Here is a 25377-nt window from a genome sequence, read left to right on the forward strand (position 1 = left end):
GGACTTAACTTTCCTTTGCAGTTTAACTGCCCAGGGTGGAAAACTCTTGCCACTTGTTTTCTAGAGTTTTTCATGCACTCTAAGCAGTGAAATTTAGATTTTGGTGTTAATGACCCAGAAAACTTATCTCTTGTTTTTCTAGTAGCCTGATAAACATTTAATTATCCTGTGATGTATTTAAAAATTGGCAATTGGTTGACCTATTAAAAGGCTTCATAGGAAGTTTCATAGAAACTTTTAAATGGAAATAAAAATACATCCTTTCTTTGACATGCATGATGCTGTAGGCTTCTGTTGGCACAGAAGCCAGCAGCCATCTAGGATCTTTTTCAAATGTGTATGTGAAGAAATCACAATGAACAAGCAGAATGTATCCCTCCAAATCATGAAGTGCATGTAATTCTCTCATTCTAAAGAAATGCCACATAAAATTAAAACATTGAACTAGATGCTTCTGGAGATCAGTGAACTACTGTATTTAATTCACATAGGTAGGAAACTGGTGCTCTCATTTTTGTGAAGTTGTTAATACTGTTTTAATTTCATTGCTTCCAGATTAAAGTATCCTCAGAGGATTTTAAATCTAGAAGTAATAACTATATGGAGTATTTTTTCTCCTGCAGAACTATCTTACTTTGTTGGATGATGAAGATCACAGACTGGAGTATCTTAAAATCCAAGATGAGCAGCATTTAGTAATAGAAGGTATAAAAAGGGCCTATAATTGGTTTACATGCTAAAAATTAATATTTTTCTGTGGGTATATATATGGTTAGTAAATTGCATGTAGTACCCATTTCTGTAATTGCCCAAACTACACAAATATATAGGCCTACTGCCCAAATATGTTATTTTTGGAAATGTTTCGAGAAGGAAGAGTATGTGTCAACAGTTGTCTGTCTCTTTATCTGTATGTATTGAAAGAAATACAGGAAGAAATACTAAAGCATCAAATAATCCACTGCCCCTACAGTAATAACTAAAATGCCAGAGATGTAACAAAAGTGGTGTGCAGCATCTGAGCCTTTTTCATGATCTCATTTTTCTTTCACTAATTTTACAAGGTTATGATATTTGCATGAAGACATTTTTATTCACAAAGCAAAAGGTGAAGAAAACTGCATATTTCAGTCCATGTCAGGTTCATTGCTAAGATTTTCGTTACAAGCTGCCGTTATTTTCACATCTGGAGAGAACCTAACACCTTTGGACTTGACTGCTTGACTGACTCTTGTTGCAATGAAAAGGCATCATGAACAATCTCAACCTTTCTTGTTTCAGTTTGTCTATTGTGTCCCACCGTCCTGCCATGTGCTGCTTCGCTAGGCAGTGCCGTCAGTCACAAATACCTTCAGCCTTTGTCAGAGGTATCAGGGTGCACGTATCAGCTGAGTTTTCAACTAGTTTGACCTTTCTGGCTAATTTTTTAATGTGAGAAACAGAAGCGTACATCCTTAATCCACTCTACTGTTGTCCTTACATCACAGAAGCGAGATCTGGGTCTCGCCTTGTTTCTGTACAAGTTTCACTTAGTGTAGTTTAATATTACACCTCAGGTTGGCGTGCTAGATGGACTTACATTTTTTGCCACTTGGCCCAACTCATATTTAATCAATTTGAAGTTGGCAGAATGGCTGATGCAGTTCACTGTGTAGCTGCATTAATCACTAGATGCAAGAGAAGAAATAGGAATTTGTAGAGGGAGGGGAGAGGGACTGGCACCTTGCTCTGTCAGGTGAAACAGAACCCTGAGGCTGTAGTTCAGTAAACAAACCAGCATTGTCAGCACTGCCACTGAAAGCTGCAGTCCACCCTGCCTCTATTTATTATGCCATTTGCCTTACCCGTGGACAACTACTTGGCACCCATCTGAGGAACTCGCTGTGAGAGGCGATCTGGTGAAAAATAACTCCCTTTTCCTCTCTTCAGCCAGGTTCCTTAAGCCAGTGTGCTGTATGGCTTGTGTCAATGCAAGATAGAGATTTACAGAGGGATCCTATGGGAACACAGTGGTACAGATAATTTAGGAAAGCTTGCATTTTTTTGTCCCACTTTATCTCGAAACACATGTAATTTGTCCCTATTTTGAAATACACTTGAATCTTTTGTTGCTTCGTAACAACAAAAAATAGTAGTGATCACTCAGAAAGTGAATAATTTGTTCAAATCTGGGGCATCCTTATTAAGTATTAGAATAAGTTCTGAAAAATTTGTTATCCAACAGGAAAGAAGTCTCCAGGCTGCTTTCTAAAGATGTTACTGGCATGGTTGGAATGATGCCAGTATTAGAATGATTTCCAATAATGTTAGGAAACACTGAAATGAAAACTAGGAAAAATACAGCTAAAAATAAGCAAATTTCTAATCTCAATTAAATATTAGAAAATTTTAATTAAACTTCTTCAGCTGTATAAGCTCTCAGGAGTAAGTAACAAACAACTTTAAAAAATCCTTATACCATATCTCTTTCTAGTTCGAAACAAAGACATGAGCTGGCCAGAGGAGATGTCTTTTATAGCAAACAGCAGTAAAATAGACAGACATAAAGGTAAGTGTTTCAGCATAGTAACTGAATTGTGATGAGAAGAAAAATCCAAGAGGCTGTATTTTGTTGAAACAATTATTTTTAATATAAGTGCTCTTAACCTTGGAAGAGGTGTTTTATGCCTCTGCTGCTTTGCTTGTTCTTTCTGTTTTATTAAGTTAGATGCTGGAAATGTGGAAGGGTTGGATGTACAGATAGGTAAATTTGTAGATGTTCAGATGCAGCAGTAGCAAATGGCACATAGCAAATTCTGGATTTTGTGTTTATTACCATAGATTTTTTTTTTAAGGTAATGAATAGTTAAGATTTTAACAAATTAATCCAGAAATTTCAATACCATAATTATTTACCTGAAAATAGTTTGTATGGATTGGGCTGATGTCTGTGGTGGATCAGATCCAACAAAATACCTCCATTTCTGTTAATTTCTGTTGAGAGAGCAGACATTTTGAACAGGCTTGGTCCTCTGTTGCATCTATGCTAGCTGCAGTCTCGTAATTGGGAGCAGGTTAAATGGAATTGGTTACTGTGAAAAGGTCATATTCTTAACTTTACTGATACACCATTCTGAATTTTTCATGTCTGCACAGTTGGTATAATTATGTTCTCTTTTTCTCAGTTCCTACTGAAAAGGGTGCTACTGGATTAAGCAATCTGGGTAACACGTGTTTCATGAACTCCAGCATCCAGTGTGTCAGTAACACGCAACCTCTGACGCGCTATTTCATCTCAGGAAGGCATCTTTATGAACTTAACAGGTAATTTTCTATTTGAGGCCTTTGGCATTTTAGATGCTGTAACATTTCTTTAAAATGAGTTTCAGCTTTCAGAAGTAGGCAATATGAATAAATCCTTTTAAGCTCAGTGTTACCAACTATCAGCTATACAGCAGACACTAGGTTAGTTATAGGAAAATACAACCTCTTTTGTTTCTGGGAGTTAAAACAGTTCAGCAAGAAGCCTTTGCCCTTCTTTGTTTACCCCATGTTTGAACTTTGTTTAAATTTTAGTATGGTATTAATTACTTTATGATTTCTAGGACAAATCCAATAGGCATGAAAGGACACATGGCCAAGTGCTATGGGGATTTGGTTCAGGAGTTGTGGAGTGGAACTCAGAAGAATATAGCACCGTTAAAGCTGCGGGTAAGTCTGTGATGTGTGTTATTTAAAGGTAGAAGGCAAGAACTTCTTTGAATAGCAGAAATCTTGTAATGTGCTTTTTCCTGATGTTACCTTTATTGTAATGGTTCTGGGACTCAACCCAGTATCTTCCCTAGAGAAAGGGAAGGATGCGTGGACGTATATTTCACATTGAATTATTTCACATTGGCTCAGAGGCCAATGACCACATCCTGGGCAGTCAGTTATCACGTGTGTTGCTCCAAACCGGTCACAGAACTTGCTTTCTTGCCTATAAGGAGCGTAGGGGAAGTGTTCAGGAAGGGGCTGTGCAGGGGCAAGATGTGCATCTGGAGGAGCCCAGTGTTCATCAGTCCTGGTGCTCAGGACTTGAGCAGCTTTCTGTGGAGTACAATCATGGTTCAGTGGCTGTAAGCTCAAAGGAGTTACCTGATATGAATCAGAGGTGGTGGTATAAGATGTGACTTTTCTAGCCCTTGTTAGGGACAAAAGATTATGCATTTGCCTGTAAATGGTCTCTTGTTCTGCAAGCGTGGGGTTTACCTTTAACTCTTGGCAATTGAATTTGTGCTCATTGACAGCGTGCCTCTTGTCTACAGTATTTTGATTTATTGGTACAGTTTTTGTTACCTGATGTTAAATAACTTCTGGGGGTTTTTTTTGTAGTGGACGATAGCAAAATATGCTCCAAGATTTAATGGCTTTCAACAGCAAGACTCGCAGGAGCTTCTGGCTTTTCTTTTGGATGGTCTTCATGAGGATTTGAACAGAGTTCATGATAAGCCATATGTTGAACTGAAAGACAGTGATGGTCGACCAGACTGGGAAGTAGCAGCAGAGGTATGGGTTAAAAATTTTGGGTTTGGGGTTTCTTTGCTTGCTGTTTCCTTTTTTCCTTATAGTCCTAAGCTGCGAAGTTGTTGATGAGGCTGTCTGTGGCGATACTCTTTCAGGACTGTACTGTCTTTGGGAACTCGCTAGGTCTGTGATTCAAGGAGTCAATTTTACCTTTGAAATGAAAATAAGTTTTAAATATTATAATAAAAGCATGAATATGATACTTCACAATCATTTTGGCAGTTCCTCAGAATTAGAGAGTATCAAAATATTTCAAGATACCTGATGGATCCTTTCAGAAATACTTTAAATGATGTCATACCTTGATTATTGTGTTCACTGAAATAACTTTACTTATGTTGAAACTAAATACTTCCTATTTATTAGAAATTGGTAAACAACTTTTATGGAAATAATTTGACTTCCATAGGCCAATGAAACTTTGAAGGTCTTGCAGCATATCCTCCTTCCTGTAGTTCCAGCAAGTAGTCTCAGTTTCTAACTTTGTATTGGTTTTTGTACTTCATTTTAGGCCTGGGAAAACCATCTGAGAAGAAACAGATCCATTGTTGTAGATTTATTTCATGGGCAGCTGAAGTCACAAGTAAAATGTAAAACTTGTGGACATATAAGTGTTAGATTTGACCCTTTTAATTTTTTATCCTTGCCTTTGCCAATGGATAGCTACATGCACCTAGAAATTACAGGTGAGTAGTAGCGTTTAACTCCCTATAAACTTGGCAGTGCTAAAATGAGAATTGTATATGTAGAACAGATTTTCAACAGCTATAAAACATCCAAATTTTGTTTGTGTTAGTACTTACATTTAAAAATAGTACAACCATTATAATAGAGTACAAGAATTTTAATTGGAATACAGTTAAACTAAAATAAAACCTTGAAAACCAGCATAGATGGCCCGTTTTTAATCTTGACTAAAGGACTTAATACAGAAACTTGTAAAATGGAGATTCTGAGAACTTTCCTTCGGTTCACTGTGTTGTGGAGGTTGTCCTAAATCTGTCGAGAGCAAAAGAGAAGGGTTGGGGGGAGTATACAAACAAAAAATACCTTCTAGGTCATGAACTATACTATGAAGAACCCATGCATTGTTGGAAAAGAGGCAAAAGGAAAGATGATAAAAAAGTGAAACAAGTTTTGAAACCATTTTCTACTGCTTAGGCAGCAAGAGCTTTTCTGACATTTGTGTGCAGACCTTGAAAATTGGCTGGTAAAAAAAAAAAAATATCTTCAAGTAAGGAGAAAAAATACTTTCTAATAAGTAAGTAGCTGTAATGTATTACTCTCGTTAAAACTCTCCTGGCTTGCTGACCAGTGTGTTTCTTTTCCCCTTTAAAGTAATTAAATTAGATGGTACCACTCCTGTTCGGTATGGCCTGAGATTGAACATGGATGAGAAGTATACAGGTTTGAAAAAACAGTTAAGTGAACTCTGTGGGCTAAAACCAGAACAGATTCTACTTGCAGAAGTGCATAGCTCCAATATAAAGGTAAGAAAAAAAAAAAAAATCATTGCTGCAACATACTTCTGGTATTTTTGTTTATTATTTGTACAGCGGCATGCTTCATTCTTTTTGACATTAAGCTTTGCTTACAAGAACTGTGAAATAATTTAACTGAATGTGTGATTAAAAAGATTAGTTCTATCTCTGTATTAACTTTTATTTCATTCTTAAACCGTAATTTGGCTTGCTTTAAATAGATTTAAAATCAAAGTAAACTGAACCAAAATAAACCACTTGTAAACAAAATTAGTAGTCGTGTAGAAGCTTGCAGAAATTTAGTTGAATTGATTACTAATTATATTTTTAGGAAAAAAAGGATAAAATAATCTTGAGGTAATAAATCTCAAGTTCAAGTGCTTTGAGTTTAAGCACTGTTGAGACATTGGAGGCATAAGTAATGCCTGGCTTTACTATGTATGTATATGTGTGTGTATATATTTAATTTTTTTTGCTGTCATTGAATAGGACTAAAACTGCTTGAAACTGGGTGCTCTCAGTGCCTTTAGAGAACCATTAATAACTCTCTGCAAAAAGGTGTGCTTGTTGGCTCCCTTTTTACCTCCTAGAAAGGTGTAAGAAAGCAGATGGGAGGGGAGAGATAAGCTCTTAGATACACTGTTTTCAAAAGACAAAACGTGTTCAGAGTCACAGGTAGAAGGGTATACATGTCTGACTAACTTTCTCTTTTTTTACTGAAGAACTTTCCTCAAGACAACCAGAAAGTTCGGTTATCAGTGAGTGGGTTTTTGTGTGCATTTGAAATACCAATTCCAGGATCACCTACATCAGCATCAAGTCCTGTGCAGACAGGTAAAAGAAAACATCTTTGTTTTCCTGTTCATTTAAAATGCACAGTGCTTAGGTACTGGAGAAATTCAGGAGAAAACCTTAATTCCTAATAGTAAGTAAAGAGTGAGGATTAAAGAAAAGACAAGTAAGTTAGAGTTCTTATCCACAGAGAAGCTGTGAGCAGTCTCAGTACCTACTGATGGTCTGTGAGCGCATTTTTAGGATCGTGCCCAGGATAGCAGCCTGAAGATTGCTATGTACTTACTTTAGTTAAAGACACAATCACACAAAGTATTTTATTACTTGTGGATTGACTCTAAGGCAGGACATATGAAAAATTGGAAGCATGGTTTTGGTTTTATTGTTTGTGGTTTCATATATAGGTTGTAAACACTTCTGTTACTCTTTGCTCTTGCATGCTCTGATTTTGCAAAGTTGTAGGCAAGTAAAAGGTTAGATGTTGCTCTTAAGGAGAGTAGGACATACTTCATGAAATGCACTGAACAGAATGGAAAGGGTGAAAATCTCATGATCAATTCTGGTTACTGAAGGTAATTGAGAATGTAATTGTCTACCTACAGATGTCTCAACTGGGCCATCAGCTAATGGAGCACCCAACATAATGATGAATGGGGACCTTCCTAAACCAACCCTAATTCCAAACGGAATGCCAAATACTGTAGTGCCATGTGGAACAGAGCGTAACCTTGCCAACTGGACACTCAACGGCCACGTGCCCTCGCTTTCTGATAGTCCATGTACAGGGTATATAATTGCAGTCCACAGAAAAATGGTGAGTAGATTTTGCGTTTGTTATAAATTGCTCACGTAACACACTTTGAAAGAAAGTCAGCGAGGATTTTTTTTAATGTCCATATGATAAATTAATCTTTATTTCTTAAGAAGAGAGAGCATGAATATATTTTCCTCTTAAGTGAGCGCCAAGTTCTACAGAAACACAACTCTTGTAAATTTAAATAGTAATGTCTAATGGTGTATTTTTCTTTCCTTAGTACTGGCATGCTTCCCAGTTCTTTAACGCTGAGATGCATACTTGGGCGTTCGCTAACTCCCTGATTAAATGTTCCAGACTCTTTGAGCAGAAAAAATTCTAATTAGAGGAGCTACTAGAAATGCATTTCTTTCCCATTATGTGGAAAAGCCTTATTTCTTATACGGAAACGGAGTGAAGATAAATAGTCCATCCCTGGGGCGTTCTGTTAGCGTGAACTACTCTCTGTAAAAGCATCTGTAGTTAAGTTGAACTCTGAATGTCAAAGCCAGATGACTGAACACCTCAAATAGCCACGCGTTCTGTGTGTGCTGTGTCCAGGCTTTAGTCTGCTGGCATTTAGAGCCTGGTGGATGTGGGCCAGGAGGCTGTTAACTTCCTTCTTCACTGTGTGTGTGTATGAGGGTTTTTTGCTTTGTTCTCTCAAGTAATGGCCACTAACCACTGTTATCACTGTTATCTTGATTCGGGTTTTGCAGAATCTCATAGGTGATTGGTATAATGCTTTGGAGCCATGGCAAGCTGCTAGTTATACAGCTTAAAAACCAGTAAAAGTTGTTTGTGGAAGCTATTCCAGGAACCCATGCTTGTCATTGTCAAAAATCTTATCAATGGAAAGGGTTAATTGTATAAAACTTATGCAAGGCAGTTTGCTGTACCTCAGTGTCATTAAGTTGAGATGGTAAATCTTTCTTATAAATGGGAGATGTAGCCTAAAGGTTAGTTTGTCTGCTTGGAATAAGTTGTGTACAAGTCTGTAGTCCCTCCTTTAGACGTAAGGGTTTTCTTTCTCTAGCAAACATGAGCTTGCCTAGTGCAGAGGTTGTTTTGGGACAGGTATTAGCATCATTAGCTGCGTGTCTGCATTACAGTAGTACCATGTGGTGGGAAATGTGAGAAATACCACCTGAAATACAAAATATTGTACATGGCTGAAATACAGATTTATGTTTGATGTGGTCTAGTGCCTAAATAACACTGCCATAATATCATACAATACAAAAAAGTTTTCAGGCAATTTCAAGTCAATGATCAAAATTTACAGTATTTAATATTGGAAACAATGACTGAAATGCAGTACTTCTAATAGAATTAATGGTTTATTTTAATTGCCAAAGCCTGAAATAAGTAACAAGGTCAGCATCCTAGTAATTATGGTAATGTGAGTTAATGCATACTTATATCTGAGTCATTCTTTTATTTCACATATGCAGATGCGGACAGAATTATATTTTCTTTCATCTCAGAAGAATCGTCCCAGTCTCTTTGGAATGCCACTGATTGTTCCTTGTACAGTTCATACACGGAAAAAAGACCTGTATGATGCAGTGTGGATCCAGGTTTCCAGGCTTGCTAGCCCGCTCCCGCCCCAGGAAGCTAGTAATCATGCCCAAGACTGGTGAGTTTGGCATCTCAGTCTTTGGCTTGAATTTACAGTTGGCTTAGACTTAAAAGATTTGAAAATCTATTCATTCTTCATCTTTATCAGTTTTGACTTCTCATAATACCTCTGTTGAATGAACATATGCCTTTTAATGTATAACTAAGCTTTAAATGTCAACAACTTCAGGAACAATTGTCTGTGCTTTTACCCCAGACGCTTTCTGCCTGCAGATTCCATTTAGTGGGTTGTTTTTGTAAGAAATCATTTTAGAGTCCTGCAATTTAATAATGGCAGTAATTAAAAATAACTTCTAATCCTTTTTAATACAGTTAAATGTAGTATGCCTTCTAGCTGCACTTAAGGATTGGCTTTACACGATTTGGTTTGTTCGTTCTCATCCAGTGACTGATAATTCATTATATCTGACAAATTTAGGTGATCTAAAGGCAGGTTTTGTTTAATAGCTTAATCTAATAAAAATCAGAATTTCGAGGGGGTTTTTTGGGTGGGTTTTTTTTTAAGTAAACATGGCAAACATAGTGAAGGAAGGTAATTGGCAGTCTGAATGAGTGCTCGTGTTTCATATTGCGTTCTCTTCTGTTTCAGTGATGATAGCATGGGGTATCAGTATCCATTCACCTTAAGGGTAGTTCAAAAGGATGGAAATTCTTGTGCTTGGTGTCCATGGTACAGGTAAATTGTCCTTTTCAAGATTTAAGGAAGGGAATCACTCCAGCAGAAATGTAATTTATGGTAATGCGTTTCTGAGATGTTTCAGATTCAGAGGTAATATCAAATAATAAGAATCTAGAATCTAATTTAACCAAAACCCTCACATGGCAGGCTTTCACTGTAGAACAGCTTTTATGACTTTGAGAGCTGAAAGCTCTGCTGACACAGAAACTAAATTAGGAGACAGACATGACAGTATCAAAAACCTCTTAACCCCTCAAAATAATCTGTGTGCGTGTGTGTATATATGCAGGCACATATGAGTACATATTTGGAGGATTTGTGCGGTTTTCATACAAACCAAAACTTTTAGATGTGAATCATCTACCCTGCCTCGTTCCTGTGCCATTTGAAGGGTAAAAAGTAAAACGGACAGTAAGAAATTCACCCTGGAAGCACACTAGGAATTTTCCCCAAAGACCTTGCTTTCAGACTCTTGCTGGAAGGTATTCAGACCATTTGCTTATTTTAAAAAAAGGTCTCTTGCAGCTAGATAATAAAGTACATTATCATATTATAAAATACTTGTGGAGACAAAACACTGTAGATTTGGTGTCGCAGGTAGGCTTGGTCAGCGTTACACACAGGTAGATGGATGCGCTCACCCAACTGCTTCAATTTCTCATCTCTATTAAAGTTTTGTAGTAAAATAGCAAACTGACACAGATCACTGTTTTATGAAAATGCCTGCCTTACACTGAAGGCAAGGCCTGAAACTTTGGGGCTGCATATGTTACAAAATAAGGAGCAGAATTGGAGTGTGAAGTAATGTAAAACTTAGTTTGGGACAGTTTACTTACCACATCCAACTTTTTGACTTAGATTTTGCCGTGGCTGTAAAATTGAGTGCACAGAAGATAGGGCTTGTGTTGGGAATGCTTACATCGCTGTAGACTGGGATCCAACAGCGCTCCATCTGCGCTACCAGACGTCGCAAGAACGGGTAAAATTTCCATGCAAACCCTTTGTTGTTTGTTAATAGCCCTGAAGCACAACCCATTCCACCAAACTTTTAATTTTAATATTTTTTTTTTTGCACAATCAATGTTTCTTTTGTCCATTTTCTGTTAAACTTGAACAGTCTATTCTAGATAAATTAATGTCTTAATGTGACCATAATGTGGAAGGGAAGCTTTTAAGAAACCACAACAGTGTATTTTCTGTCTGTTGTGAGTTGCTTTTGATCTAGTCTCCACAATACATTACAAAATATGTTAATTGGATACATTTTCTAAGCATACCAGTGCTATAAACAGTTATTCATGTGAGTAAACCTATTTCCTCATCAAGTCGACAAAACCTAACTAAAGGTAAGCCTATAGCTGAGTTAGTCTAGAATAAGTGTTCAAACTTGTGAGTTAAATCTATAAACTTGTGCTTTATGGATAATTTTGTAAACAGAACCCAAGAATAAGGATGGAGCATTATTTGTATGTCTGCCTCTTCATAATTGAAATTAAATTTCTGCTAAAACTTAGTGCATCTAGTTTTTATCTTTAATCCTAAATAACTATATGATGTTATTTGTATGATACGGTGAATAGAACATTCCTCTGAGCAGTGGTTTATGTTTCCAAGTCAGATACAGTTTTATCTCGCTTCAGATTGTAGAAGAACATGAAAGTGTTGAACAAAGCCGACGAGCTCAAGCAGAGCCCATCAATCTCGATAGCTGTCTTAGAGCCTTCACCAGTGAGGAAGAGCTGGGGGAGGATGAGATGTACTACTGTTCCAAATGCAAGACCCATTGTTTGGCCACCAAAAAACTGGATCTGTGGAGACTTCCCCCTATTTTGGTATGATCTTGTGTAATTTTCCTCTACAGCAACAAAACCAAAGCACATTGATCACAAATTTGAATTGCTACGTGTGTCTCCTTGTTCTGAATAAGATTTGCTTTTGCTGACAGTCTCAGGAGGGGCATTGACTCCGTTTGCTTCATGCATTTTTGTAATGCAGACAAATAAAACAAGCCTCAAATCCTTTTGAATCTTTTTAGCTGACACATTGCAGGAAATGGTGGTGTTTTGCATTCAGTGTCGTCTGTTCTGACATAGGATTCACGCTCAGGCAGTCTTTCTGGTAACATGATCTTTTGTCTAGTTGTGTAACACCTGCATTTGTCGCTTTTCAAATTTGGTAGGTTGTTCAAAACACACAGTGCTGATCACTGAATTGAAGCAACCTTTTCCATTGTTTCCCCATGAAAATATTTGTTCTGTATTTTACCAGCTTGATCCCAAAATCCAAATTGTCACATTACAGCAATGTTACTGTTTTAAATTAGCATATGGTAAAATGTGTATGTTTCAGGAAAAATTATCTTTAAACAGTGAAGTTACTCACTGTGATGTAATTGTCCTCCTTTAATTTTCTCTAACATGTTTCTCCTTAGATCATTCACCTGAAAAGATTTCAGTTCGTAAATGGCCGCTGGATTAAATCTCAGAAAATTGTTAAATTTCCCAGAGAAAATTTTGACCCAAGTGCCTTTTTGGTACAAAGGGATCCAAGTAATTTTCAAAGAAAGCAGCTAACACTCCAGGTTGACAGCCTTCCTGAACCACGGACTCTCCAAGGGGAGTCTAGAAAAATAGATCTGCAGGTCACCTACACACCAGGAGAAGGAGATACGCTGAACAGAAGTCCATCCTCCCTTAACACTACTGTCTTGAATAATATCAAAGGTAAATAGGGAACATTCCAGTCAATACTGATATTTGGAGGGGGGAAAAAACATAATTAGGAATAAAATCTAATGTTTCTTTGGCCAAAGCACTACATTTATTCTGAAACACTCCTTTCTGTTGTTGTTTGCCCTGGAAAGCTTAGTGAAGCTTTACCATAAAAAAAAAAAAAAAAAAAAAAAAATTACTCGTTATGAACAGATATTGGCACTATCTGCTTGAGTGAGGCAGGTGCTCCTGCATAAAGGACTTAGGTTTCAGTTTATAGATGGTAGTGTATTGTGTGTGTGCAAAGATAGTTTTACTTTTATAGACTACTCATTAGTTGTAGTGAAACAGTGTTTTTTAATGTTTGGTTATGCAAAAAAAACACTTTAAAAAAAAAAATCTAGACTATGTGTTTACTTACCTTAGTAGTCCACATGTTTTCTGTTTTAGCATCTCCGTCTTTGGGGAGGAAGAGTGGAGCCAGCTGTCCTTCAAGTAAAAACAGTAGCCCAAATAGTAGCCCAAGGACTTTAGGAAGAGGTAAAGGGCGTCTGCGGCTACCACAACTGGGTAAAAACAAACTCTCAAGTAGCAAAGAAAATTTGGATTCAAGTAAGGAGAACGGTACTGACCAGGAACAGAGATTTACTTCTGATCAAGGCGATGCTCTCACTAGAGGGCAGATTCTGGGTGGTAGCCAGAGTGAACTATATACTGCTCAGGACAGTGAGCTGACTCTAGCCAACGGATACATCTGTGAGCAGAACGCCTACAGCAATGGCAGCATCAACGGTCAAATTGATAACCACAGCGAGGATGATACTACAGATGACCAAAGAGAAGAAGTTTGTGTTAACCCTATTTACAATCTATATGCAATTTCGGTAAGTTGATTTTCTTTATGCAAGTAAACTATCTTTATGTAGCATTATTTTGACTAAATGCATTTACTCTGTTTCCATTACAGAAAGTAGGGCTTTATTGATGAGAACAAAGTAGAGCCGTTGTCAGCAAAATAAATTTGCCATAAAATGAGTACAGCTGAAAAATATATCTCTGCATAATGATTTTTCTGCTTGGGTATATAAAGTTAGTCAGCTCCAGATGTATAGGTTGTCATGAACCACTGTCACTCCCTTAAAGATCATGAATTTGTGAATCATTTATTCTGTAAATTCTGGGGTTTGATGTTTGATCCAGAATTGATTTTCTTCTTCATTTTCTTCAGTGCCATTCAGGAATTATGGGAGGGGGTCATTATGTCACTTATGCCAAAAACCCGAACAACAAGTGGTACTGCTACAACGACAGTAGCTGTAAGGTAAATAATTTATTTTTTGTAGCAAATCAATTTTCATGTTCGTTACTTAGTGCTAAAAAAAGTTACATTTGGTGAGAACTGTTCTTTGAAATCATGAGCATCTCAAAAGTTGCATTGGATAAATATTAAAATTGTTAACTGAAATTGTGCATGAGTGTTTTTTTCAAGTCAACATCTGTTCACTGGCTGCCACCATGGTTAAGGAAAGATGCTTATTTTGTACAGAGATGGAAAAATTACTAAAAATGGAAGTCTAAGAATATCTTTCGTGATGCTAGCGGTTTTGTGTTCAATTACTGAATAACTAAGTTCTGACATTTCTAAGTATTTGCATTTGTCCCTATAAAATTTGTCAGACTTTTCAAGTACATAATGGAGCCTGATAACTATAACAGGGGAGACAGAAAATGTGATTCTTCTTGTTCTACACAGCCAGTTAAAAACACTGTTTCTAGGGCAATTGTGTGTATTTTGAGTTCAGTGAGAGTAACACCGTTGTCCCGTCGCGTGTTTCAGACGGTGTTTTTCTCTTTCTCAGGAATTGCATCCCGATGAGATCGACACCGACTCTGCCTACATTCTTTTCTACGAGCAGCAGGGGGTAGACTATGCACAATTTCTGCCAAAGATAGACGGCAAAAAGATGGCAGACACAAGCAGCATGGATGAAGATTTTGAGTCAGATTATAAGAAATACTGTGTTTTACAGTAAGCGGATGATCTTCCATGGACTGTTTTGGGAATGTGAGGGATAACATCCTGCAAGTTACATTTGGCGAAAATGTTATTGAAACAGGTAACCTAAGTGTAGTTATCGTACCCTGTGATCTGAAAGCACAAAAAGAAAACCCTAATTAAATAGCAGTTAATATAAAGATAGTATTGTTTTGTTCTGTTATCTCACTACATGCTCTAAACATTTCTGGTGTTAGACATCAGGCTGAGACTGCCATTGGCCTTTAAATAAAATGGTTTGAGAAAAGCCAACTAGGACCAAATAAGAGCTAAATTAAATAGTCCAAACAAGAGCTAAACAAAGTAGTGTAGAGTTTACCAACTGTTCTAACAAATCCCTAAGGCTCTCTTTAGGTTTAAGATAATGGGGAAAGAAAATTGTAGTGTTGTCTTTGGACAACATGATATTGCTACCTCCTTTTTCCTGCAGTTTTATTGCATTTTATTGGCAAAACAGGGAAAGCAAGAGAATGACTAGTGCACAAACTTAAAGAATTATCATCAAGAGTAAGAAAAGTTTCCAGTTTTGCCACCACTAATGTGTCAGTTGCTTTCTTTCTGTATGTTGGGAGCACAACCAAATCATAATTTGAGAAGAGATTCATTTCTACACTTGAATGGTTTATTATAATTGTGTTTTCTCCATGTGTTGGCTGTGCAGATCAACATGTTTCAGGAATGGCTTTTCTGCCTGAAGAGTGCTATCTCAGACTGCTGAGATGCCTCGAGAAGAAACTTCAGGTTGAAGAGAGTAGTTGTGATTACACGCACGGTGTCTTAATGTGCACATTGCACAAAATGTTCCCAGCTTTTGGAAAGAAAGATGCTTGAGCTTATGTTTCATGACTGGTGTTGCTTTTAAATTTGCACTTTTAAAAATTCATATAATTAAATTCAAAAACATAGTTTGTTTTTGTTGTTGTAAGGGCTCTGGAGTGAATGGCTGTGAATTATCCACTGTGTATTTCAAACAAATAAGAAGCTGTGGCTGTCAGGTAGCTATCGTAGCATTCATGGATGGATTTTTTTTTTATTGGTTTCATAATTTAATGGAGTTTCTTTTTTTCAAAATTTGGTTGCCTTTTCAAATTTTCTTTTTTTTGCAACAGGTTATGCATATACTTGCAGATAAACCAGAATTGCTTTCCATGCCCTTGCAACATGCTCTTTTAAGTCAGCAGGCTTATTGCATGAAGGAAAGCATGACTGAGTCTGAGCAGAGACTGGAAAAAAGATGGTTATTTTCTGAGTAGGCATTTCTTTAAACATTTTCAGTGTTAAATTATTTGCATATCTGAATGAAGATAAAAGTTTCACCCTTTTGTTCTTCAGCTGAGTCTAAGCAGCTTACTAATTTTTTCATATGTCATCGTCCAAATTCTTTAGATTTTTGTATCTTCGCTAACAAAATTGACTTATACAGTTGATCTCTGAAATAAATGTTTGGATTCATTTTAATGTGTTTTACAAGAATGCCAAACCTACCAGTAAGTTTATAATTACCAGGAAGATCCTTTATCCGTTTAAGAAGTTGTATCAGCTGATCTTGCTGTCTTTACTCAGGCAAAAGCCTCCCTGCCTTTGTTGGAGGTCGTGCCTCTTTGAGGACAGCAGATGGGTTCCAAAATTAAGTATCGTCTCAGTTGTAAAGTGTTGCTCCCTATCCTATATGGTCTTTTATCTTTAAACATTGAGACTGAAGAAAAGCAAACATGACTTGTGAATTTCTAGGTTAGAAGCTTTTTCAACACCCGTTTGTCTACTCCTCCCTCTGCAAACTCCATGAAAAGTGAAAGATATTCAACTGATTTACTTTAAAAAGTTTTATTTAAGCAGGTAGCACAATCTACTAATGTTATTTGATCTTCTGTGTTTGTTACATTGGTTGTAATTAATTTTTTAAATTAAATTAATTCATGAATTAGTAGTAAATTTATTAAGTTAACTATTAACTACATTCACTTTGTAAATTATTGTATAAAACTTATTGACAATGCACTGACTTTAGAAAGATGTTAATGTACATAAATACCTTGTAAATAAAATAGTGTTGATGTACTGGAATATGAGCTGTATTAAAAAAAGTATCGGTAATTGTATATGGAGTGAACCTGTTTATCTGTAACTATATTATTCAAACAAATTAAATACTGTGGATGCAGATGAAGTGTCACTTCTTGTCAGATAATTTTTAATAGCTCTTTTCCTGCTTTGAAGTTTCTGTACTGTTTTCATTAAGCTTAAATGGATTTATCAGTCCAAAAAATTGAAACGCGTGAGTAAACATACAACAGGTCTTTGCAGTTTGTCCAGCATGGCACTGGTTCTGAGGAGCTCAGTATTTCAGCTCTTCTAACTTCTGATTTTAAGTTCCTTTAGTTCTCCTTTTGAGAACATTCTGTTCATTTTTTTTTTTAGAATTAGTCCATTTAATCGTTTAATATGTGTGCCTGTGTGAGAAAGTGAGAGTGAGACCTTTCCTTCTTACAAGTAAGTCTGAAGAACTACTGCACTAAACCACATTAATTCAGCTGTTCTCACATTTTGCTGTGGTGTAATTTTGATAGATCTGAAGTGAGATCAGTGATGACTTGGAAACACAGTGGCTGCACATGGGATCCCTCATTACCTACGCTGAGAATCCTTCTGCAGGTTATTACAGTGGGAAAAAAATGTCTTTTTAAATATTTAATTGCTTAATTTTTGTGTGTGTACTTGGACAATTAAAATTCAAGCTGTAATAATTTTATTCCAGGTTCTCATGCTGTGGTAAATAAGGCTCCTTTTGAGTTTAACAGGAATTGGGTAAAAAAAAGTTTTTCTTCAAAATGTTCCAGAAATAATGGGATTATATGAAAACCATGTAAAGATTCCATCACTGGAGGGTTTGATAGGAAGCTAGAGACAGAGCTTTTAATGGCACGTGCTGAATTTTTGCTTTCAGCTGGACTTGGGGCAGTGCAACGGTGCTCGCAGCCACGCGGCGGCAGCGCTGCCCACCTCGTCCGCTCTCAGCAGGAGCCTGAACTCGCATTTCATAATGTGTTCCCATGAAAAAAATATATATTTAACCTGTTAAAATTAGAGAAAATAAAGTTTATCTGAAGTGAGAATCATCTGCATATTGCTTATTAGCACAGGGCTCACCAGAAGGAATGATTTCTGAAGTTAAAATTTTTTGTGTTACACTAGAATCTGAAGTAAATGACAGTAATTCTGCACATAAGCATTTAATTGCGCATGTATAATTGATCAATAGGCATTTTAGGTCAAGCAGGGTATCTGTTTTCATGAGATAAAAACGGCCCTCTCAACATATGAGTCATACAAAAGACACAGAAACAAAAGGAAAGATGCAAGTTAACAAATAAATATAGTTCATAAGAACAGGCAAAGAAATAATGTGTGTGTACGTCTTCAGAGCAGACGCCTGGTTGTCTCCAGACAGCAGTTTGCAAAGGTGGAGAATGAAACTGCGGCCTTCGCCAGCAAAGGAAATTCTTTCCTGCAGCTAAAGGAAGAGTCACACGCTGCAGCGCAGGCAGTCATCGCTTCCTCTGATGTTGTTTTGTAACCTGGTAAGTCTGTGAAATCACAGAGTAACTGGGGCTGGAAAAAACGAGGTCATTGCTCCATCCAAACGCTTCGGTTCCCATGTTGTAACGGTTCCCTGTGTTGTGACGGTGTCAATACGGAGGGTGATGAGTCTGGTTACGTTTTGGTTTTCTTTGCAAGTTGTGGCAAATGTGCCACTAGGTTTCTTCTCTTTAAGAAGGGAAAGAACTTGAAGCCATCCTGAAACGCACTTTCTGGTACCAACTGCAGAAATAAGGTGGAGTTTCATATAAACGTATTTCATGGCTTTTTAGGAAGGTGGATTCCATCATGAATCCAAATAACTGCTGATGCTAATGGCAGAAGGTCCTTGGGAAAATTTTGCACAGGATACAAACTGAGTTTAGCAAGGTAAATTCTGCTGGAGATGTGGCTCATTTCATATGTTACTGCTAGAGGAAGCAGTCCCAGCATGTGTCAGACCATAACACCAAGGTTTAAAAAGGAAAGGAAGAGAGAATACTCTATTTGAGAAAATATTTGGGCTTTTTTACTCAAGAGTTGAATATGAGCTTTCTTCTAGAATCTTCTCCATCCGTGATGCACATGTTTGTTGATACTACTTGAATGTATGCTGGTGTATTTTAGATGTATTCTACTGCTAGGTTTTAGTTGATGCAAGACTTAAGGCTAACAGAGAGGAAAGTCAAAGGCAAAAATCTCTCATGCCGTCACCAGAGGGGTAACGACTCTGAGACAAATGTGCAGGAGTAAGAGGTCAAAATTGATCTTGCTGTTGCTTGGACATGTGCATTTGCAGGTAGATTGCCGTTTAGAAGTAAAATAGAACTTCAGAAGGTGAATCCAGTTGTTGGTTCACAGAATTTCTGAAAAGAAAGGAAACAGTAACTCCAATACCTCTGATAAGCAGACTGTGCCTGAACTATATTTTCATCTGAAACTCTTCTATTGTTTACAAAGGTAAGTGTGATATTTTCTCAGTTGAATCCCTTGTTCAGTATTGCTGTTAATGACACTTAGAAAACAATCCATTTCAAAAATGAAATGATCCCTTACGTAGATGAAGGTTTTGCTCTCGGAAGCAGTGCCTTTGAAACAAAGGATCTGAAGGTACTTTCTGTACAGCCTTGGTGTACCAGTGTGTTCCTGCTGCTGCTTCTACATCTACGAGTGTTTGCTCACGTATTTTCTTCTTGATTGTATATGGTGTTGAGACATTTCCTCTGAGCAGACGCTGACTATGAGAGACTTACTGCAATTACAATCATGCTTTTTCCAAAAAAAGGAAGTAAATCTGGTTGAGTTGGCAACTGGACCAAAGTCCGCTGTAAGCTAGTCTATCAGGAGTCACATATCACTTGGGGTTGTTTGTTTTCTGAATGTTTACAAAAACAGTGTGGTTATGTTTAGCTGGAAATGAACTATTGTTCCTATTTTATGGCCCTTGAAGATGCTAAATGGATATTTAACCAAGGATTAGCATGCATCAGTATCACCAAGGATGATGCCAGAGAAGTTGGTGTCTCTGGAAATGAAGCCATCTCTCACTATATTTATCAGCTGCAATTGGAGCATTTGTGCAGCACTAAATGATGACACTTGCTCAATGCAGTTGTCTTTACTGCCTAGTGATAAATTTTCAGAGCATTTACAGTGGTTGTTCTCCACAAGTGTGATAATTCCACAATGTTGAGTCACTTGTGCATTTTCAATATGGAAAATTTAATTTGAATTAAAGAATATGATCTATAGTTGTTCCTGTCATGAATTTCATCTGTTAAGGGTTTTAGATATTGAAAGTGCAATTTAAAAAAAATAAAAATTCTAATTACCAAAGATGTTCATACGTGCTGTTTTCAGTAGTAAAGCTTTTATTGATTCAGAAGTGTACCAAGGGCCATTAAATAGATGAAGGGATCATATCCCTGCCAAAAAACTGCAGCCATTTTCTGCTGCTGAATGCCTTTTACTTCCCAGATCAAAACTGTACAAGTCTCAGACGAGGACTGTCTGAAATTAGCAGAGCCCATTTTGTAAGATAGGAGCAATTGTGAAATGAGCTGTGCTGGAATTTTGCCCATGTACATTTATGCGTGTCTGAATTGCTGAAGGTACGTAGCCTACCCTTGAAGGCAGTTAGGTAGCCTTCCTTTAAACCTTGAGTAAAGTCCATCAACCAAATGGCTTTTGGTCTTTCTCCTGGGAGGGAGGGGGAAATACGCAGCAGGGAAAGTACCTTCTTATGCAAAAAACTTCTATTTCCCCCAGCATGATGGGAAGCACGGACTCACCAGCTCCTGCAAATGCCCTGCTACCAAAAGGAGTTGCCCACTGTCACTTCCCCTTAAATCTTAAAAGTCCAACTCCAAAATTATTTTTCATCTTCATCCTATTGTTTCCATCTGTTCTGGAGTTGCTGGTTACGGCCGGAGTGTATCCTCCTGTTCCTGCACTCCCTTTGGTTGGCACGGGAGATTGCATTGCTGGTTTGTTCTATATTATAGATTTATCCGTTATCTACATATCGGGGCCATTAAATGTCCTGAGAAAGCGCAGGGACTGCGGGCACAGCTGACCCGGCTGGCCGAGGGCCCGCACGATCAGCGTATGTATTAATTGCAGCTTTTGTTACACTTTTTCCCTTAGGTCCAGTAAACTGAAGCAAGAAGTTAGTAAAATGCAGTCATCCATACTTGCTGATTTATCGTTTCAGGAAAATAAAAACCTGACAGAAGCTTGGAAGATTGTGCCTTTTGTTTGGGACAAACCTCCAACTTCCTTGTTCATGTGTTAAAACATTTCCTGTTTGTGAAAATTAAAAGCAGTGTTTGATAAGGTCCCTTTAGCAAAATCAGTCACAAACTAGAAAATATATTAAGGATGCTTATGGATTTAATATAAAGCAGAATTTTCTGAGCATATTTGTAGAATCTAGAAATGCTGCTCTTAGTCATGGTAGTTGCTCCCTTCATGACTCTTAGTAGCTCACAAACTAAAACAGATGGGTGACATCCTGCCTGTTTTATCATACAGACACACAAACTCAAGATTCTTGTCTTTTGGGGATTAAATAATGTTTATCGTTGAGACAGACTTTAGCAGTTCTCCTAGTTTTTGCAATTTAGTCCTTTTGTCTGGGCAAACAAAACCAGTAGGCTCTGAGGGAAGATAATGGAGCAGGACACCAGGGTGTCAGCGGGACGTGTCACAGGCCCATGTAGTTGCTCAGCTAGAGGTGTCGTTGAAAGGACACTGTAAAATTAAGATTAGTCTTTTATTCAGATTTCATGAAAAGTGACTTCAAGACTGAAGATCACAAGGAAAATTTCTATTGATTTGTTAAACTGTGGGTAATTGTGCTTTAATACAATTAGTTGCTGGCTGCAATTGCATCTTGTATGGCAGTGATGCCCCCAGAACAGTCATGGGGATAAAACCAACCCAAGCTGCTTTCCTCTGGTTATTCAAGCTTGTGAGAAGTGCAGAGGCAACAAAAGCATGTATTGGGTACTCAAGACTAAAAAAAGATAAATAAACACGTATGAAAAGAACACGCATTTGTACAAAAGCACATCCAGCAGGCTCTCTGTTAATTGTTAGCATAGAACACATACGAGGAAAAATAATGGTAAAACACAACTTTCATTTTTATTTAGGACCGTTCCTGGCAGATCTCTAACAGTTAAGAGCTTCCTTTTGAGGGATTTGAAGCTGCCATCCTACTGGGTGTTTCCACGCTGATTGCCACTGCGTAGCCTTCCATTGAAGTCGTTACTTCCCTGTCAGCGTTTGGGGCCAGACGAGGGGATCACATGGTTTCGAGACACAGCGCGTGTTTTTTCCGGCCAGTAGCGCTGTCTGCGATACCTAACAGCAGTTCTCAAAAACGCTCAGGTTCTGATGTTCTCCGCAGTCTTTAGCTATAAACCATCACCTCGGTGCTGGTTCCAGCCATTCACGCCTCCTCTTGATATAAAATTGTAAAACTAGAGCTAAGGCAGCTGAACATCCTGTCCCACGTTACCTGACTTAGTAAACCTCGCCTTCTACCTTTTAACAGTGTTTTTTAAAAACCATGACTGCAGAGCAGACAGATGTCCCTAGGTGGGTCGCATGCTGCTTTTGTTTATCAGAGTTCATGGAGCTCCATCCCCTGCAAAAAAATAAATGTAGCAGCAGATGCTTCACAGCCTTTGTTAAAGTGTTTGCCTGATCTCTGAAAATATAGGACTCCTTGTACTCGGTTAAGCAATATTATTTATCTTGGTACTGCTGGAGGCTTTTTTCAGCATTAGATTTTTATTGGGTGCAAAGTACAAATGAAATAGCTCATAGAGCTCTTGTGCATGATGACTGTGCTTTCTGAATTTTGGAAATAGTATATCCAAACCACACTCAGCATCTCTCAGTTCTGTGTAACATGCTAAAATAACGTGCTCTTCCCTTTTCCAGAAAGTGGGAAGCGCGGGCAGCTCTTGGGGGCCTTACCAAAGCAGATTTCATTTTTTCGTGTGAAAGAAACAGTTACATTTCCCTTTTATGCAAACTGGAGGGATCAGGGTTGGTTTATACCATCTGCCTTTTCCATGGAGTGTAACACAGGCTTAATACAAATTAAATAATAGCATGGTGTATAATTTTGTGTAGAACTGTTGAATCCTAAAATAGTTCAGGTTGGAAGGAACTTTGAGTTGATTCAGTCCAGCCTTCTGCTCAAAGCAGTGTCATCACCAAATCTGGGCATACCCTAATGCTTGCAGATACAGTTGATTTAAAAAAAAAAAAAAAAAAAATTCTTTTTTGAAATACCTTCATTTTACTTTAGTTTGTCAGTATTCTGTAACAGCCAGGTTATTTTATCTAGACTTTCAGATCTTGTCTGCAAATATGTATCTTCTCCTTACTGACTCTTCTATAGGTTTTTATTTCCTCAAATTATCTTGCAATTTATATTGTCTTCACACTACCCATTTGAGGGGGTTTTGGTCAGATTGAGGTAGAAGAAAGGAATTAAATGGTCAAATAAATTGTAAAAGTAGTGGATTATGTGCTGGCTGTGTTTGGAGTCAAAGAAATAGCTTGAGGCAACAGGTTTAACTCAATTTTAGAATCAGAGAGAAGTTTGGCCAGGTATTTCAGTAGCTCTGGGTACATGGGTAATCTTGTTTCACATTTGCTGAAATATGATATAGAAAGCACAGTATTTGTCTAAACCTTTTTTTATGTTTAGCATACCATGGTTTTCAGATTAAAAATTGTCCCTTCACTTAATGCAGCATTTTGGTGGAGAAAATATTTATATGTATTATAAATAAACCTCGGCCTCCCAATGAGAAACTGCAGGAAAACTGAAGAGTGCATGTTAGTTAAGGGCTGGGTAACAACAAAGGAAAGCTGCTGCTTCAGAGCCAGAAACAGGATCCAACACCACCAGTGGCAAATCAAGAAAGCCTTAAAAATGCTGTTTGTATTATGATGTTTGGAGTAACGAGACAATGCAAGGAACAATGTGATTACAGAGATCTGGCCCCTGCATTGTTAGACAGCTCCCTCCTCCAAAGTGCTCCACTGACATTTTGACAGTTGCCCCCGTGCACCGCTGGTGGTGCTGGTGCCCCCAGGACCGTACCATGGGGAGAACAACATATGCAGGATTTGTGCCTGAAGGCTCCCGAAGCAGGGAGGAAGAGTAGGGAGGAAGAGCTCAGCGGTGGGGGTTGGATGAACGTACACTGATGGGATGTGGCCTCAACGTAAACTGAAGATGAGGACAGCGAGCTCGGCAGAAGCTAGCAGAGTGTCCTGCCAGCAAGGAAGGTGAAGAACACCGGGAGCCTTGTTAGCAGGAGGCGAGCCAGTAGATGGAGGGAAGTGATTATCCCCCTCTGCTCAGCTCTCCTCACACCGCATCTAGAGAACAGTGTCCGCTTCCCCGAGCCCCCCAGGTCAGGGTGGACAGGAGGTAATTGCAAAGATGCTGCCAGTCTCTTCGGTGGTGCAAGGCAGGAGGATGGAGGCAGCAGACAGAAATTTTAGTAAGAGCAGTTCTGACCTGGTACAAGGAGAAAGTTGTTCACCACGAGGGCAGTGCAGCAGTGGGACAAGCTGACGCAGCAGCTGGGAATTTCTGTCCCTGGAGCTTTCTAAAAGCCACCTGGATGAAACCCCCAGCTGCCTGGTCTGACTGCTCTGAGCCGGGGCCAGACCAGAGACCCCTGAGGGCCCTTCCAGCCTGAGTTCTCCTGTTCCAACTTATTTCCAAGCTCGCAAGGGTAGAACTGGCTGAAGTTTTAAGCTCTGATGTTCAGATGTTCATGCAGCAATTTAAATCATGGCTTAGTGCTTCATCTAGATGCTGGAGGTTTTCTTTTGTGACCCACCAGCAAACAGAACAGAAAGTTAGATGAATTTTTGTTAGATTTATGTTTTCCTTCTGATACAGAATAAAATTCCTTTGGAGACTTTTTAATCAAAGCCATTCACAGTGTATCAGCCTGCTTCTTCAAGGGGCAGGAAAGGATTCCACACAGGAAGACCCAAATGATGCACATTGACCATTAAGAGCACGCTCATGTTTATGACCCTGCTCCCAAGCAAGTGAATTGTAAATGTTTTCTTGCCATGTGGTCTTGCCTTTTCATCTTCAGTTTTGATTATAAAAATGTTCCTGTTTAAAGACATCACAAGGGAATAAATCTTTGGGCCCACAGCCTCTTTGAGCATAGGCAGCCATAGCATTTAACTTGTAACAAAGAGAATTTCAGTGGAAGCTTTTTGATAAAAAGTTGGCAGCATATCAGAGGACCAATTTGACCATGAGTTGTGAACAAAGATGTCACACTGGGTGTTTAAACTTCTTACCTTTTGCTCTAATTATATTTCTTTAGATGATTATGAATGAAATATAAGCTAGAATAAGATTGCCTTCAGTGTACATGATATTTTCAAATAATGACTCAATTAAAGAAGTCATTAAATTTTGCTTTTAGCATAATACAGAGATTTGACTGCTTAATGAGACACGAGGCAAACTAGCAGCAGTTTAAAGAAGTAAGAATTAAGAGTGACCTCAAGAATTATTATCTTTTAGCACAAAATCTGTA

The 25377-nt window shown here is 38.0% G+C and overlaps 1 protein-coding gene across 9 annotated transcripts in view; it reads left to right on the plus strand.

The window, feature by feature from the left end:
* Positions 1 to 25377, plus strand: part of USP32 (ubiquitin specific peptidase 32) — a 126171-nt gene that overhangs the window by 64052 nt on the left and 36742 nt on the right. For 4 of the 9 annotated variants that reach the window (XM_074845647.1, XM_074845649.1, XM_074845651.1 and 1 more), the window contains exons 18-34: positions 624 to 705; positions 2474 to 2548; positions 3165 to 3303; positions 3585 to 3690; positions 4354 to 4527; positions 5057 to 5231; positions 5884 to 6035; positions 6749 to 6860; positions 7421 to 7632; positions 9066 to 9250; positions 9842 to 9928; positions 10790 to 10910; positions 11572 to 11763; positions 12363 to 12654; positions 13093 to 13526; positions 13871 to 13963; positions 14502 to 16871. In XM_074845647.1, the coding sequence (XP_074701748.1) occupies positions 624 to 705; positions 2474 to 2548; positions 3165 to 3303; positions 3585 to 3690; positions 4354 to 4527; positions 5057 to 5231; positions 5884 to 6035; positions 6749 to 6860; positions 7421 to 7632; positions 9066 to 9250; positions 9842 to 9928; positions 10790 to 10910; positions 11572 to 11763; positions 12363 to 12654; positions 13093 to 13526; positions 13871 to 13963; positions 14502 to 14675 (2805 nt within the window). In that variant the 3' untranslated portion in view covers positions 14676 to 16871. Of the gene's footprint in view, positions 1 to 623; positions 706 to 2473; positions 2549 to 3164; positions 3304 to 3584; positions 3691 to 4353; positions 4528 to 5056; positions 5232 to 5883; positions 6036 to 6748; positions 6861 to 7420; positions 7633 to 9065; positions 9251 to 9841; positions 9929 to 10789; positions 10911 to 11571; positions 11764 to 12362; positions 12655 to 13092; positions 13527 to 13870; positions 13964 to 14501; positions 16872 to 17265; positions 17351 to 18119; positions 18277 to 19073; positions 19235 to 20920; positions 20987 to 21930; positions 22169 to 25377 lie in introns of those variants that run through there. The other 5 variants (XR_012625790.1, XR_012625791.1, XR_012625793.1 and 2 more) reach the window with 4 other exon arrangements.

Source organism: Strix aluco, chromosome 19, assembly GCF_031877795.1.
Source record: "Strix aluco isolate bStrAlu1 chromosome 19, bStrAlu1.hap1, whole genome shotgun sequence".
Taxonomy (NCBI): Eukaryota; Metazoa; Chordata; class Aves; order Strigiformes; family Strigidae; genus Strix; species Strix aluco.